Here is a 17,154-nt window from a genome sequence, read left to right on the forward strand (position 1 = left end):
CGCATTGAGGGGCGAGACGATTAGCTGTGCAGCAAGACTCAGGAAAGAGGATAAAGGCAGGATTGACAAACTTATGGAAGATCTTGCAGAAATAGAGAGACGCCATATTGATGAAATAACATCTGGCAAAGATAGTGGGGAGACCATTAGAAATATGGCCCGGGTTAAAGGCGATGTCTTAAAAATAATTACTCAGAAAGAGATTAATGAATATCAGTCACAAAGAGCAAGGAGATATGAGACTGGGGACCAGGCGGGGAGAGCATTAGCACTCCGTATCAGGCAAGAATCGAATCGAAATAAAATAAGCAAGATTAAATATAATGGGAGAGAATATATTGACCCGAAAGATATAATAAATGTGTTCCAGGAATTTTTTCAAATACTCTATGACCAGGAGCCAGGTGTGGTACCGCTCATACAAGATCAGTTTCCTATAACACCAAGCGTGGAGGAGGGAGATAGAGCTCGATTGGAATTAGATATAACAACCGAGGAGATAAAGATTGCTCTGGATGAATTGGCATTAGGGAAGGCGGCGGGTCCAGACGGAATCCCTATAGAGGTGTACAGGGCTCTGAGTGATGAGATTCTTCCTATGTTTGAAGATCTCTTCAATGGTGTTATCTGCTCAGGTATCATTCCCGATACGTGGAAACAGACCAATATCGTGATATTTCACAAAAAGGGAAAGCCAGAGGAGAACCCGGGCTCATATCGGCCGATATCCCTAATAAACACAGACGCTAAACTTTACTCCAAAATATGGGCGAAGAGACTAGGAGGGATTATAGGTCAACTTGTTTCACCCTGGCAGCATGGGTTTGTACCAGGGCGAGGAACTACTGAACATACAGCTAGGGCTATATCATTATTCGATGCTGTCACTACTACAGGAGGAGACATGGCTATGATTTTACTGGATGCCGAGAAGGCGTTTGACCGGGTGGTCTGGGACTTCATGTGGGAGGTGCTGGATAAAAGGGGCTTCGGTGAAAAATGTATGAAAGGTATCAAGGCAATGTATACGGATCCAGTAGCCAGAATTACTACAATGGGGATTCAATCGGAGGAGGTAGCGATTAGAAGAGGTACACGCCAGGGCTGTCCGTGTTCTCCTATACTTTTTTCATTATATATTGATCCGCTAATTCGGAAGATTCTAGCTTCAGATAGAATATCCCCTGTTATTTCTCACGGGCATACCACTAAGCTTTTGGCATATGCGGACGATCTGGCGATTGTAACAGATAGTCCGAATATGGCATTACAGGAACTAAATACTTTGGCACGGCAGTTTGGGACCTATTCAGGATATAAGCTTAATACTGAAAAAACTATAGTAATCTGCACAAAGAATATTCAGAAAAGGGATCAAAGATATGTTGACTCTGCAGTCTATTTGGGAGTAAAAATCAATGCCGATGTGGGTAAAATCATTCAGGAAAATTACATGCCGTTACTCGCATCAATGGATAAGGATTTGAGAAGAATTGATGTATTGCATCTAACTCTGATCGGCCGAGTGAACGTTCTTAAAATGACAATGTTCCCAAAATTGTTATATCTATTCCGTGCTATTCCCTTATTAATTAATGAAGGGCTGATGAAGAAAATGGAAGCAGTGTTTTCACAGTTCCTATGGCAATATGGCAAAGTGAGAAGATCGCTAGCTAGACTCTCAATATCAGTAGAGGGAGGAGGGTTATCGGCTCCTAACATAAGACTGTATCATTGGGTCTGCTTATTGTTGCACATGAAACATTTACTGTGTTATGATACCCCCGTACTGTCGCCTGGTATTCTTAGAATGCCCACAATATATGAATTAATAATTGGCGAAAGAGCAATGGGGATTTTAACTCGTGAAATTAACGTGCGGTTTTATAAGAGGAGTAAAAGCAAAGTGATGTTAAGTGTTTGGGGTGTATGGAAGTTGATGCTGAAATTTTTTAAGATCCCTAAGATCAATGGCACTACAGATCTTTGGAACTCAAGTCCATTCTTACATCTTGGACAGAACAGGAACAGCGCCCTTTGGAAGAGTCTGGGTATCCGATGTTTGGGTGACGTTATGTGTAAGGATAATCTGTTAGGGTTTGAGGTCCTGCAACAAAGATATGGGGTCCCTATGAACCACTGGATGTTGTATAAACAGTTAGAACAAACAGTTAAATCTTTAAGACCTAGGATCTCTATCCAGGAGTTAAACCCGATTCTCCAATATATAAGGAATGGAGGCAGAAAGATCAAAATTGGATATGCTCATCTCTTACAGGGCATAGAGGAGGATGTTGTACAAACAGAAAATGCTTGGGCTCTTAGAATAGGTGATCCAAATGTAGACCTGGACTACGCCCTGGCATTAAATAAGAAAGTATTAAGAGCATCCAACTTAAAAGTACAACACTACAAGACGATCTTTAATCTCTATTATACCCCCGCGAAGCTGTTTCAATGGGGTAAAAGGGATACGGATAGATGTCCAAGATGTAACCAAGGTCCGGCAGATTTATCTCATATGTTTTATTCCTGTCAAAATCTTAAACCTGTTTTAACTGAAATGGAGAAATTCTTATCGGGGCTGCTAGAGTGCCAAATCGCTCTATCCCCAACCACTATTTTAATTGGCAGGGATGAAAATCTTAAAGTCACACATGAAGCCGAAGCTTTTATCTTTTTGTGTGTTGCGGTGTTAAGAATTCTTATAGCGGCAGCTTGGAAGGATATGGTAGCCCCTTCATTTCAGATGTGGTTAGCGAGACTGCTTGGCATTCATAACATTGAGGAGTGTCTATACAATTTTAAGGGTAAAAAGAAGAAAGAATATGGTAAAAAAATTTGGGCACCACTCAGTAACTGGAGGAAAACAAGATGTTGAAAGTGAAATGTCTTTGTCCTGCATGTTTCTCCCTTTAAATTTATATGTCTGCATTTCGGTATGATATTTTCATTCAGCTGATATCTTAATTGTATTTATGATCCCAGTTTGTTTTTTGTATTCTGATCCATCTCAATAAAAAAAAAAAAAAAAAAAAAAAAAATTTGAGTAGTGGATATGTTATTCAGTTATTTGGGTAGTATATTAGTATAGTTGAATATGGAATTTGAGAAGTGAACATGTTAGTCTGTTAATTTTGATTTCAAAAGATAGTGGAGGGAAAAAAGAGTGAAGGATTTTTTTTTTTTAGGTCTTAGCCGTAGGAGGAGGCTTTTGGATGAGTAAAAAGGAGTTTTGGAGGGGAGGAGTCAGAGGGAAGAGTTTAGAAAGGTTAGCCCCACCCCCCCTTAAAGCTCCTGTTATTATCTGCATGGCCCTCGTAACTGTGTAAGAAGCACGTTCAGCACAACAGGCAGTGATGGTGTTCACTACAGCCCAAAATCTGGAGTAGCTCCCTACAACAGATGAGCCCAACTTTGCTACTAGAAAAGTACAGAAATTGTTGCCCGATACCTAAACAAGTATTTAACCCCTTCGGTGCTGATGACGGCTCCCGGTCGTCATCAGTTACGGTGGGCGTGTGCTGATGACGGCCAGGAGCCGTCATGACCACGCCCGCGATCGGAATGTGCCGCACCGGTGCAGAATTCCGGCCGCAGCCAGGGGGTTAAACTACCACAGATCATACACTGTGGTGGCTACATTGTTGCTGCAGACAAAGTCTGATGGCATACCCATCCTCTTTATCTTAACCTTTTCAAGGTTTGGGTTTTGACAGCTCAAATGTTAAACAGAACTACTTCCTATAATATACAGAGACTTGGTTTTGGGTCCGACCTTTCAACAATTGCATTTTTCTTCAAGCTTCATTCAGGAACTGGCTCGAGACTTTGTCGATCACATCTTGGCGCAGTCTAAAGGGGTAATCATTTCTCACCTAACGCTAATGGCTATTTGGATATATCCTTCTGCCGCTACTGGAGGGAATACTTTGAACTGCATGAAGGACTACTTTACAACTATAGCCCTAAGCTAACAAACATGCTCCAAACATCCCATTTTCCCAGAAGCCACACATGAAAGTTGAGAAGTGTCTTGACGCTTGGGACACATTTAATTCACAAGCGTGCATGGCTCAGTAGTAGGGCAGGTCTCTGCTCTCATCCTGATCAATGCTCCTCTTTAGCATTCAGCCTTCTTACTGTGCTGCTCCTCTCTGTACCAATCCTTCAGCCTTAGAGCCAAAGAAAGGAGGCTGAACTTACCTGGTACCCTCAAACCTCTCAACGGCCATAGTTACAGCAGCAGAACAGTGGTCTTATCATGGGACCACTCAAATCAGTTAAGCATATGTTTGGAGATATGCTTAAGTGCAGACAAAGTTGGTTTGACCATCCCAAAGAACTTGTGAGGAAAGCATACCTGCGCTGCTTAATGGAAGGCACCTGTGGCCGGGAGGGGGTGGGGCTGTATGTAGTGCCTCCTCAACCATGTACCTGTCAGCATAGCTTTGGTACTGCCAAGGGTGTTGTTTGCTGGTGAGTGATGTTTCTATACTGCAGTGAACTCTGTGAACCAATTAGCTTTAACTTGACTTGAAATTAAAATCAAAGCTTTCTGTTACTCCTTCAAAGATTACCATAGGAACAGCTCATGGTTTTTCCAAGAGTGTCGCCAAGATACCCTGAAGGTAGGTCTCTTAGATCAGAAAACCTGCCTTTATTGAAGATGTAGCATATCTCATTAGCATGAACTAGGGACAGAGCCTTCTGAACAGCTGTCCCCTCTTTAAGGGATGCTCTTCCCACTAGCTTTGCGGAAAAAAACCAGCAAAATCTCTTTACTTTTAGAAAAGAATTGGAATCATACTCATCCTATTACTCAGCTGATGGTTTCAGGGTGTTCTAGCACACAATTCTGTAGCGCCAAGATTCCTTCAGAGATGTGCTTGCGATTTATAAATGACTACACTCACTTCCTCGCAAAACTGCAGCTTTGCACTTTTAGAAACTGCACACAGGGAGATTTCACAAAGACACTGCTTTCAATGTGGCGAACTACTTTGGAGCTTAATTGAGCCGAAAGGCAAAAAATAGAGCGGCAATACCAAGTATGTGAACCGAGGAAAGGAATGAACTGCCCCCTCCAGAATAAAAGCGGAGCACAATCATTGAGTTGCTGCAGCCTATGGAGTCAATTTAAATAAACTTAGAGCCGGCAATATATCGGGGAGAATATAGAAGGTTGTGAACTATACTTATAAATGCAGGTAAGTGGTTCTAAACAGGGGAACAGAGGATGGAAACAGTAGTGCTAAAACTCGCACGTTATATAGTCAGAGCAATTGTAACAGTAGCTCATCATCCGGCATTCTAAAGAAGTATATATAAATTACAAAATACAGTTCTCACTCAATAATGCCTTGTCCACATCATAACCCTACTTTTTAACGCTTACATGACACACTTTTCAGGGCTTTCTCGCTTATGTCCTGCTGGCCTATAATCTAATGTGTGTGCAGCTGTATACCCAAACCAAATGCTCAGGCACTGGTCAGGTAATGTGTGCTTTTGGGTGGGTGTGTTCATAAAGCTGTCATCATGTATATAACAATCGGAACTATAACAATTACATATGATTGACCGCCGCTGACACATCAACTGATTTGCATAAAGTATTTCTTCAAATATAGTTTTCCTATAAGTGAAGTGCAGAGTGCAAAGTAGAGTGGAGTGGCGTAGAGTGAGATAGAGTGGAGTGTCGCTGAGTAGAGTGGACTGGCATAGAGTACAGTGGCACACAATGGTGCAGAGTGGAGTGCAGTGGTGTAGATTAGTGTGGCGTAGGATGTAGTGCTGTAGCATGCAGTGGCATAGAGGGCGGTGACGTAGAGTGGTGTAAAGTACAGTGGCGTAGAGTGGAGTGGTGTAGAGTAGAGTGTCCAGTGGAGTGGCGCAGAGAAGAGTGGCATAGAGTGCAGTATTGTAGAGTAGAAGGGCATAGCATATAGTGGCATACTGCAGTGGAGTATAGTAGAGTGGTGCAGAGCACAGCGGAGTAGAGTGAAGTGGTGCTGAGTGGTGTAGCGTAGAATGGAGTGGCGTAGACTACAGTGGTGCAGAGTGCAGAGGCATAGAGTGCAGTGGTGCAGAGTAGAGAAGAGTGGGGTAGAGTGCCGTGGCTTACAGTGTAGTGGCGTAAAGTGGAATGGCATACACTGGAATGGTGTGGAGAGGCATAGAGTGCAGAGGTGCAGAGTACAGCAGAGTGGGGTATAGTGCAGTGGAGTACAGAGAAGAGGCGTTGAGTGGAGTGGCACAGAGTTGAGTGGAGTAGAGTTGCATAAAGTGAAGTGGTGCAGATTAGAGTAGCATATAGTGCAGTGACCTTGAGTGGAGTGATGTTGAGTGGAGTAGTGCAGAGTGGAGTACAGTGGTGTAGAGTGCAAAAACATTGATTACAGTGGTGTAATTTGATGCAGGGTAGAGTGGTGTAAACTAGAGTGGTGCAGAGTAGACTGCAGTAGCGTAGAGTGAAACGGTGTAGAGTGGAGTGGTACAGACTGCAGTGGCATAGAGTGGAGTGGTGTAGAGTGGGAAGAGTGGAGTGGCTTCTTTTCAAATCCTACGGGGGTTCTTAATCTCTGAAGAGAAGTCACCCTCATGGGTTTTCACAATGTTTCATACAGGCACTTCACTGGTGAGCACTAGACAAAGTAGAAGAACATAGATGAAACAATGTTTTACATGATATGTGAAGGACAGGAAATAATGTTGCACCGTTCTTTATTTGGAAGGTACACAGAATCACAGTTACACTTTACAATACAAGGAAATGTGTATTCTGTGCCACAACGACAGACCTATTTAATGTCACAGATTAGCTGATTGGATTACATTGTTGGGCAGGGTACGTGGGAGGAAAAAGAAGCAACCTGGAAGGGGGCTTTCAGAAGGAATAGAAGCTACATGGAAGGGGATATGGAAGATGGACTGAAAACACAAGGAATTATATCGAATGCTTGAACCCCTCCCAAAAAGTAGCTCCAAAAACAGGAGCAGTGGAAGGACATAGTACTTTGTCAATGCTCCAGGCAAGGCCGAACCTAAAAAGAGCCAAACGGGAACAAAGGAAACGAAAGTAACACAGAAGCTAACACATGGTAAGGAATGGACGGGCAGTAAGCCCACTGGATGTAAACAAAATGTCTCGCAGAGGTGCTGTCTAGGCGAAACCTAATAAAGTCAGGTCGAGAAGGAAGATCTATCTTCCCTCGAATCCAGAGTTTATTTTACAAAAAAAATCCTTGCTCTCATAATGTGGAGGACGAGATAGATGTTCACTTCCTTTACATTACTGGTGTACTAAGGAGGATGAGAACAACTTTTCCTCCTCATTTATGCAGTTAAATTGAAGTAATTCACACAAATATACAATCAGGAGTACAACACCATGAGTCGATGCAATGCCTAAAAAGTTTGACAAATAGATTAAAATGCTCAACAAGAAAAAAAAGCTACAGGAATCTCCCCAGAAGACAATAAAAAAGAAGTATGGAATTTTTGGGAGCTGGGCATCAGACACCTCTAGAAGGAGAAGGTGCAAGAGGTTAAAGACCCTGCATTTCATTTGAAGATACAAAAAAGAAATGCTACATCAGGAAATCCTGCCGGTGGTTTTAGATTTGGATTACTTGAGCAACTGCTGCCAGACCCTGTTGATTAACAGAAAAATAACATAACATTATTGTGCACTACTGAAAGAGTGGCTTTGGCTGCACTCACTTAATTATTATGATGAGTACAGCATTTGATTGGCGGAATTGGTGTGCTTCTGCTGAAAAAGAAGGCTTGTATTTCAAGTTTTGTCTTTAGGGAAAGTCTGTGCTAAATAAGGCATGACATGACAGTTATGGCCAACACAGGCCTGAGGTGCTCATTTTCAAATGTTATGAATAAGGCAGTAGCTCAAACATATTTATTGTGAAAAACATACGGCAAAGTCAATAGGCCTTTAAGGTTGGATTGTTATTACACAATGTTAAAACTTGTAGAGAGGTAACTTATTACATATAATCTTCCAGAATACCTAATTGACAGGGATTTTGGTGTTGGTTACTACTCTGGCAAACCTTGGAGGTAGAAGATGTCAATTGTGATAATCGTTGTTATGCTCCCTTAGGAGGGGTAGTATACTGTTTTGAAAACTGTAATGTTGAACATATAGATACTTTTATAACTGTATGGCGGAATGTTGCCTTGAGGGAAAATAAATGTTCAATACAGCATTGCTGAGTTGATTATGGTGACAAACCAAATTTCAAGGCTATAGCCATGATTGGCTTATTGGGAGAAGTAAGGTAGGGACCACAGGAATGACCTATTTGTTGAGTTAAAGTTACAAATAAAGCAACAGGCTTAATGAATTTATTGACAAGTATTTGTTCACCCTAATAGGCATTTAAGGGTGGGTTGTTGTTACACTATGGTAAAGCCTGTAGAGAGGCGTTTTGTGTATGGAATCTCACACAGTACTGTAGGAAGCAAGGGTTTGGTCAACGTCTCGGACAACTTTTGCTGCTAAACTATTTGCACTGTGATAATCCTTGCTAGATCTGCTCGGACTAGCTAACTTGACCCTTTTTATGACTCCATTCCTAGATAGTTGCCATATTGACATCCCACTTTCAATTATTGCAGCACCTCTCAGCATTTTCATGTTCTAACTATTGCAATGGGTTTGGTCCCTCATGTATTTTTACTATATATCTGTACATTATTAGGTGTGTGTCCTACCCATTTTCACTTCCTTCCTTTTCTCTCTTTCACTCAAGAACCTGCTATTGACACTTGCATGGCTCTTCTCCAAGATGGGCAGCTATTTTCACAGTGCCCAGGGGTCACTCCCGAACCATTGGGGTAATTGACTAGTACCACCCAATAGCTGGAGCCAGACATAAATGTGGCTCCCTAAGGTACCTCCTTAGAACACTTCCTGGACCTGAGTAAGAGCAAAAGAGGAATGGACTTGCTGACTGTCATGTAAGAGGATCCCAGAAGGACTAGATCTGCTACCCCTTGTACCAAAGACAAACAAGAAGAAACCAAGGGTTAGTTAGCTCACCTACTGTGTGGCTACAGGGACACAACAACTTGCAAGAGGCCTTCCACTGGAAATTCCCAACTGATCAGTGGCAACTGAAGCTTGGATTGGACTTCGCAGTTGGCCTCTGCGAAACACCCAGAGAATCTCTAACAGACCTTGTGAGGCCCTGGGGGCATTATAAGTGCATTCCTGTGGTTATTTGGGTACTAAAAGTACTTTCGAAACTTTTGAAAAACTTTTGCTCTAGAACTCAAGAGCTTCAGCGGGACCTGCTGTGAAAAGTATCTGACCAGCCGTTCCACAGTGCTGGATTGAATGTCATGTTTTTCCAGCACAAAGAGCTCCACACCTCCTAAAAAATGGCAACGTTCCTTTCTGCATTGGGACTTCAACTACCTAACATTGGCACTTTGCAGCGCTATTTTTAATTAAATATTTACACTCAAACATTTAAAAAATCCTATCTGTGGTTTCCCTTTTTGGGTTTTTGTGGTTTAAGGCGACGGTTTGCTTATTAAAGTTTGATTTATTACTATAAATTGGAGTGGGATTTTTTACTGTGTATTGTCTTTGACATTTTAACTGTTTTGCTACTTCTAAATGCTTTAAACATTTTCAATCAGTGAAGCCTATCTGATCTGTGCTATAGCTACCAGGGGTTGAACCCAATTATTGAAACTATTCACTGGATGCAACAGGTTCTAAATTAGATGGGCTTCTGGGAATGCTATTGTCCATAGTGTAAAATTGTTTTACCATTCAAAGGTGGTTTCCATATGTAGAAGCATTAGTTCGGTCATAATGGATCGAAACAACAATACTACACTATGAACAATACCATTACAATATGGCCACAAGAGCAATGTTTACTGGGCATAGTCTGGCATTGTTTTACTACTCCAAAATGGCCATTAATTTGTTTTAAAATTTGGCAACGTAACTTTCTTTTTGCACAAAAGCATAAGTCCACCATGTTTAGATGGTGGTAAGTTTTCCTTTATTACTTTTATTCTTTTAATATATCTTGCATATCTTCCTTGAGTTTGTGTGTGGTTAATTGTAGAAGGGAAAGTGCGGGGATGCAAGAATGAGTCAGTGGAAAAATGAATGGAAACATGAGAGCAAGAATGAGTGACAGAGTAAATGCATGATGACTGAGTGCCTTCACTCACCAGTGACTGAAGATGCACTTCAATTATAAGCCAATACTAATGCATGTTGTATTTTTGTTTTGTTACCATGGCCTCTGTTTATTCAAGGATTTGGTTCATCCTCCCATATAATGCTTTCGCCTTTAGGGTGTCTTCAGCCAAAGTTATAGCAAGCCTTAGCCACGGGCCGTAACATTGCAAGTTTGCAAAATGAGCCTTTTCTACTGGAGCAGAAGATTAATTTTTAAGCAAATCGAGCATGATAAACAATGCACAATGAAACTGTGGATCAACATGCAACCCAATATTGATACACTTGGTATCAATATTAAGGAAACTGAAAGTCGTGCTACTTACATCGTCCACTGCAGCTTTTCATTCTTAATGGAGCTGTACAATGCCTACAGAGACAAAATCAAGAAGACCCGGTTAGTAGTGAAAATAGAATTGACACTTTACAACCATGCAGTACAAAATTGGAGGAAGAAGATCATGTGGAAGAGATAACAAATACAGCCCATGTAGTGTGCTTAAGGTGCTCCTTGGGCCTTATTTAGAGTTTGGCAGTAATGGAAAAAATCCAAGTTACTGGAGAAACTGAATCCCCTGGCGATTTTTCCTCACTACAGGAATAGCATGATGGTGAAAAATGTCCAAACTGTTTTCCTTCAAGTTTATCGCGTCCTCCCCAAATTAGTAAATATTATATTACCATCCAACTCTAGATCAGGACGTCAGCTTTTCAAACATACTATTGCTTAATTCTGTTATTTAACCACCCAACTAATTTCTTCTTTTTTAAATCAAAGCATATTGATTTGTATTGGGTCATAAGCCTAACCAAATAAAGAACATAAGGGCACAGCTGCACACATGGTGTTACAGCAACCATGTTCATTATATGCATTTTCACAGTTGATTTAAATCTTGGTAGAAGCAGGGGTTGTCAGTCAGACTACCAGGACCACATGAGTTTTGAACATTAAGGTAACATATGACATTTGCGACACCTCTATTTCCATCGGTGTAGTCCTGCTATGAGTGTAATGCATGCTTGACTTGTAAGTAACAAAAAGCTCAAAGTGGAGCAATATCTTTCCCTGTCCATATCTCCCCTAATGTAGGATTCCTTTAGTGTCTAAATTCGGAATCCTACTCCATATGCCCCCCAATGTAGTGACTCCTACAGTAGTCCAATCTTGAAAACCAATTCACGCTATTCTGTCCTGGCTGTTTGGTTCCCACCCACAATGTTGTTCAAGGCTTGTCTCTCCTTCCATCTCACTTTGTTCTTGAGTATATGCAAGTGTATGTAAGTGCATATAGTGGTCTACCTCCATACATTACATGTAGGTATCTTCTAACTTGGGCATGCCTATTACACTTATTCTTTTTTTTATAATTCTTTTTATTAACATACATCGGCGTCAGATATACAATACAGAGGAATCAACAAGATAGTGCATAGTGATGACAATATGTGAAAGATAATGACAGCATTACATTAGAAGGGAAAGTTACGGGGTGAGGAAATTCTCTTGTTCAATACTCTGAGGTGGTTGGCATATCTCCCCTCTATACGAGTTCCATTGGCTCCAAATGTGGGACAATTTTTTGAATCAGCCCCTGGCCAAATGAACCGTCTTTTCCCTGTGCATGCACCAATCAAGGTCTTTTTTCCAGGCCTCTATAGTTGACGCTTGAGTTGCGCCCCAAAGCTGTGCGATATTTCTTTTTGCAAGCATGAATCCCAGCGTGACCAATTGTGTCTGGTGAGTGTTCAGGTCCGTAGGTTCCCATATATTGAGGAGGCACCTTCGTGCCTCCGGGTGAAGGTGGACAGTGAGAACTATATTGATGGTATCGTGTATTTTCCGCCAGAAGGATCTTATGTGTTCGCACTCCCATATGATGTGCATGAATGGTCCTAGGTGGCCGCATCGCCTCCTGCACTCCCCCACGTCCGCCCTCCCCATTTGTACCAAACGGGGTCCTGTGATATTTACCCTGTGGAGGATTTTGAGCTGCACATGTCTAATGCGCGCTGGAATTGCGACCACCCTCGGGGAAGATAGTGCCTCCCTCCAGTCTTCCTCATCCGTTTCGATGCCATCCCTTATCTATTTCTACCATAATGATTGAAGGGGGTCTACCATGTTATTTATCAATTTCTTGTATATTAAGGAAATAGTTTTTTCGGGTAAGTGGCCATCTAATATTCTATCCTCCAACGGCGAAGATTCGGGAGGAGTGGAACCATTCAGTAGAATGGACCGTTGTGCATGCTGGGCTTGTGTGTAACTAAAACGCTCAGTGTCAGCCAACTCATATTGCTTTTGCAGTGAGGTAAAGGACTTCACCTCACCCTCCCCCCAAATGTCTTTGATACGTGAGATCCCGGTGAGTTCCCACTTGTCGAATCCCTTTGATCTCCATAGGTTACCTAGCTTCTCAGAATCCCACAGTGGAGTATTACACTTATTCTTACCATCGGTTCGGTTATGCGGCAAAGGCCAAATTATTAGCTATTGCGACCGGAGGTCCTTTGTAATACCGTCATATACTTGCTAGAGCTATCTCACCCTCGAATACACTCCTTTACAGCATGGTAGGGGCCAGACACAGTACGCAATGACAACAGTTTGTCAAGTCTCATAAAGAATCCATTTGGTATTCCATAGGGTGTGTTTTGCTGGATATATGAGACAACAGGTAATGCTAAAATTCTGAACAGATCTGGCCTGTACAGTACAGACACAGACAGCTTTTTTTCAATGTTCAAAAACCTATTTTTTTCTTGACAGTATTTAACCTAGCTTGTATATTTTGCCACCTTATTGAAAAAGACTAGCTTTTTATTCTAGAACGTGAATGATCTAACAGCTTTATCATATTTCAAAAGAAATGTAAAAATTAATTCAGAATCATTTCCTGAATTTAAGAACTGCGACATTGAAGCACTAATGAACACCGATAGCAGCTGCTGTCCCAATACAGGGAACGTCCTCTATACGAGACCGTCACAAGGCTCATAATGTAAATGCATGTATTTTAGGAAGGGCACTAATTTTTAAGATATTTATTAATTTACATTTTCGGTAGCATCTCAGTTTATTTATTTTTTCTCAGTTTTGATGGGATCAAAAAAATTCAATGACTACTAGTGTATTTCCGTATTTATCTATCTGATAAATGTACTCATGCTTCCTCTGTAGGATTTTTATTACGCTAAGGGTCTCTGTGCATTAAAACAATACAATCATGTTAAAACATTAGCACTGCTGTACTAGTACATGCACAGAAACAATTGGCCTTTGCAGACGCGGTTGAAAGAATAAAGAGACTAAATTGTCTGCAATTTCCCAAAAAGAGATAGAACCAGATTGTTTTCATTCTGTATTTATATGCAAACATCTGCATTATTTATCATAGCTTTTTTTCAGGCTCAGCCTTAAATGTTGAATGACTGCCTTTGAAATGTATATCTAATGCTAAAGTCTTTACAGTTTCTCAATCTAAAAGGATTATTTATCATAGCTTTTTTTCAGGCTCAGCCTTAAATGTTGCATGGCTGCCTTTGAAATGTATATCTAATGCTAAAGTCTTTACAGCTTCCCAATCTAAAAGAGACTGAATGTAGACAGAGATAAACAAGGCCCTTAGCTACGGTTTGGCTGATGGACAAGTGTGCATCGGGACGGCGAATTAGGGATGGCTGAGGACATAGACTCAGCCATCCCGAGGTTACTCTGCCCTCCCGAAGGGTTTTGGGGGCAGCCGACCACAGGGAGATCTGGTTCCCCCCTCTCCCCCAGGAAGATTCGGTTTTCCCAAATGAATTAACTGTTGAAATAAAAACAATACTGAAATTGATTAGAAAAAAACAGCCAATTGCGACGTTTTCATCTGTAACTTCTTGTCATGAAGGACGATTTACAAAAGCAAAACATGTATGACAGACTTTTCTAGTCACTACAATATGTAGGGTTTGTAGGTTTTCCCAAAACAATTGACACCCAGAGCCAACAACTGAGTTGGTGATTGTACACAATGTCGATTTTTTCTCGTGTACAGATTATTCAGGAATCCATATGGTAAAATATAAGGAATGAAAAATGGGTATGATAGAAAGCTACTGAGTGGTTATTTGTACACCCCTGAAATTGGGTTTACCCATAAAATCATGAGATTCAGAGGGGGTTTTGCAAAATGTCTTCTTTCACACATTGGTAGCCCCAAATACAGAGAAATCCAAATGGTAATAACAAATGTTCTACTATTCTGTGTTCCCACAAGTCACCAAATAAAAATTATACCTCACTTGTATAAAGTTCACTGAAAAAGAAGCGGTCTTTTGGCTAAGGCCAGTGTTGGAAATGAAGCAAAAGTATAAGTGGAAGAGCAAGGTCAGTGGGGGAGGACCAACAGGGCCTAGCGCCTACGAAAGAAAATGCCCCAAAACCAGACCTGGAGACCACATACTTTACCCAGCAGAATTCATGCTTTTACAATGTGGGTAGCTATGCATGTTGTGCCCCACCTCAGCCGCCACCCATGGTAACCTACCATACCCAGCCATTTCTGAAAACTAGACACCCAGGAGAGTCCAGGGTGGTTGTTCTCACCAGGTTATCTTACCCAGAAGCCCTTGCAACTACAAAACTTTAGTTTAAAGCTCACATTTTTTCTTCACATTTCTATGAGGGAAAATTCTGCAATCTGAGGGGAGCCACATGTTTTTACAACTCCGCATTCTCACACATCACCCGATAAAAATTGTACCTCACATGAGTGGGTGGGCTAGCTCCATGACATTAAAGGGCCCAAAACACAACCTAGACAGATTACATTTGTCCTCTCAAAACCAACCCTTTTTTGCAATTTGGGTGTCTGTGAATTTTGGGCCTCTGGGAAACCTACCATCCAGCACAATTCTGAAAACTAGATACCCAGGAGAGTCCAGGGTGGGGTGCCTTGTGTGCATCTGCCAGGTTTTCCTACCCAGAAGTCCTTGCAAACATATTTTGAATTAAAACGCATATTCCCTCACATTTTTGTGAGTAAAGTTCTGAAATCTGTAAGGAGTCACAAATTTCCTACCACCTTGCGTTCCCACAAACTCCCGATATAAATATACCTCATTTATGTGGGTGGGCCTAGCAACTGCAACAGGAAAAGGCTCAACACCTAAGGTGGAGACATCAACATTCCCTGTCAAAAAACCAACCTGGTTTGGCAATGGGTGTAGTTGTGTTAATTGAGCCCGGGCTCAGCCGTAACCTATGGAAAACTACCAATCACATACCTTTCTCAAAACTAGATGCTCGGTGGAGTTTAGGGTGGTGTTCTTTGCATAGATCCATGACATTTGCTTAATCACAATGCCCTGCAAACCTCAAACTTTGCCTAAAATCACAAATTTTCTGTGTATTTCGGTGATGTGAACTTCCAGAATCCACAGGGATCTAGAAAATTCCGACCCCCCAGCGTTTCTCAACTTGTTCAGTTAAAAACACTAGCCCACTGGTGTGGCTGGGCCTAGTGCACGTGTCAGGAACAGATCAAACCAGGGTCAATGACCGAAAAACACCACCCTGGCTCCACTCAATGTCTAGTTTTCAGTAATGTATAGGTCTGGTAGGTTTTCCGAGGTGACGGCTTACCTAAGCCCAAACAATGTGGCCATTCACCATGGGAAATGGGAGATGTTTGGATTTAGCCCCACTCTCTTGGCCTACATGTAAAAACAACACCCAAAAGAATCAAATGTCCTCTCGCTTACCATTTGGAATGCAATATTTTAGTCCGCAAGGGAGCAGAAAGACTATTGAGGAGTTAGGTGTGAGGGTGGGGCTTGATGTCAGGATAGGCCAGACCCACCGCATTATTTTATAAAAAGAATATATATATATTTTTGCTACTCAATCAGCTATCTGCCCCCAGGTACAAATTGGGGGTAAACTCACGCTCTGACCTCCCAAATTAGGACGGACCTCCTATCTCCCCCCCAGAGGGGCAGAAAGACACTGTTGCCCATTCTGTGGTGGGGGTGATGCCAGGGTAGGCCTTTACATCATTTTGCTTGTTTCAGCGCCATTTTGAAATCTCTGGTGTCTAGTGGGATTTCCGTACCCCCAGGACAAATTGGGGAATCCCCTCATCTATCCCTGGGGGCAGAAGGGCTGGTATGTTCCTTTTAGAGCAGATGTATGGCAAATGACAAAGTGCAACACCTGTATCCCTTTCTTTTCCCCCAAACACAATATCCCTGATTTCTAGTGGGTTGTCTACACTCCCAGGGGCCAATTTGAAAGACAAACATTTTGTAGGGACTGGGAGGGTGGCATAAGCCCTTGCCAAGGAGCCAATCCCCTGTCACAAATCCCTGGTGCCTAGTGGGTGGATCTCTTCTTGGGGATCGACCTCCTGTGGTAAAACCTAGGCAGGGATACACTGGGCAGGGATACAACTGGAAAGGGGAGATACCCCCCTTTCCAATGATACCTCCCCCAACCCAATCAGTGCCTGGGGGCTAGATGAAAGCCTACCCTGGATAGGGTCTACAAATTAATTTGTGTAAAGTTTCAAAATCAGTAGCAGGTCAGGCGTATGAACACCTTTTATAGCTGGGCTTGCTCCTTACTGTGTCTTCTTTGCATATTGTCTGACAGGCTATTGCTATGCTAGGCTATGCTACTTGCATTTACCATCTACTAGGGTTCTGAGTTGGATTTCTTACAAAGCCCGAATCAGATTAAAGCTTTTGTTGGTGTGTGTTTGCAATGTGTTGTCAAGCAGCAACTAACTTCCAGCTGTCCTGGCTGGGAGCTCTAAACTAGAAGGAAAGAACTAACTGAAGAGACTACTCTCCGACAGCTGGGCAATGCTTAATATGTAAAGAAAGAAATACAGGGACCCAACCTTTTTTTCTTAGAAGCACACTACTGGTTCTGCTGA

At 41.9% G+C, this 17,154-nt stretch overlaps 1 protein-coding gene across 2 annotated transcripts in view; it reads right to left on the reverse strand.

Moving 5' to 3' along the window:
• PSD (pleckstrin and Sec7 domain containing) overlaps positions 1 to 17,154 on the reverse strand; it is a 656,537-nt gene that overhangs the window by 130,719 nt on the left and 508,664 nt on the right. For both annotated transcript variants that reach the window (XM_078643048.1, XM_078643049.1), the window contains one exon: positions 10,555 to 10,598. In XM_078643048.1, coding sequence (XP_078499174.1) covers positions 10,555 to 10,598 — 44 coding nt within the window. The remainder of the gene's footprint in view (positions 1 to 10,554; positions 10,599 to 17,154) is intronic.

The sequence above is a fragment of the Lissotriton helveticus genome, chromosome 5_1, assembly GCF_964261635.1.
Source record: "Lissotriton helveticus chromosome 5_1, aLisHel1.1, whole genome shotgun sequence".
Classification (NCBI taxonomy): domain Eukaryota; kingdom Metazoa; phylum Chordata; class Amphibia; order Caudata; family Salamandridae; genus Lissotriton; species Lissotriton helveticus.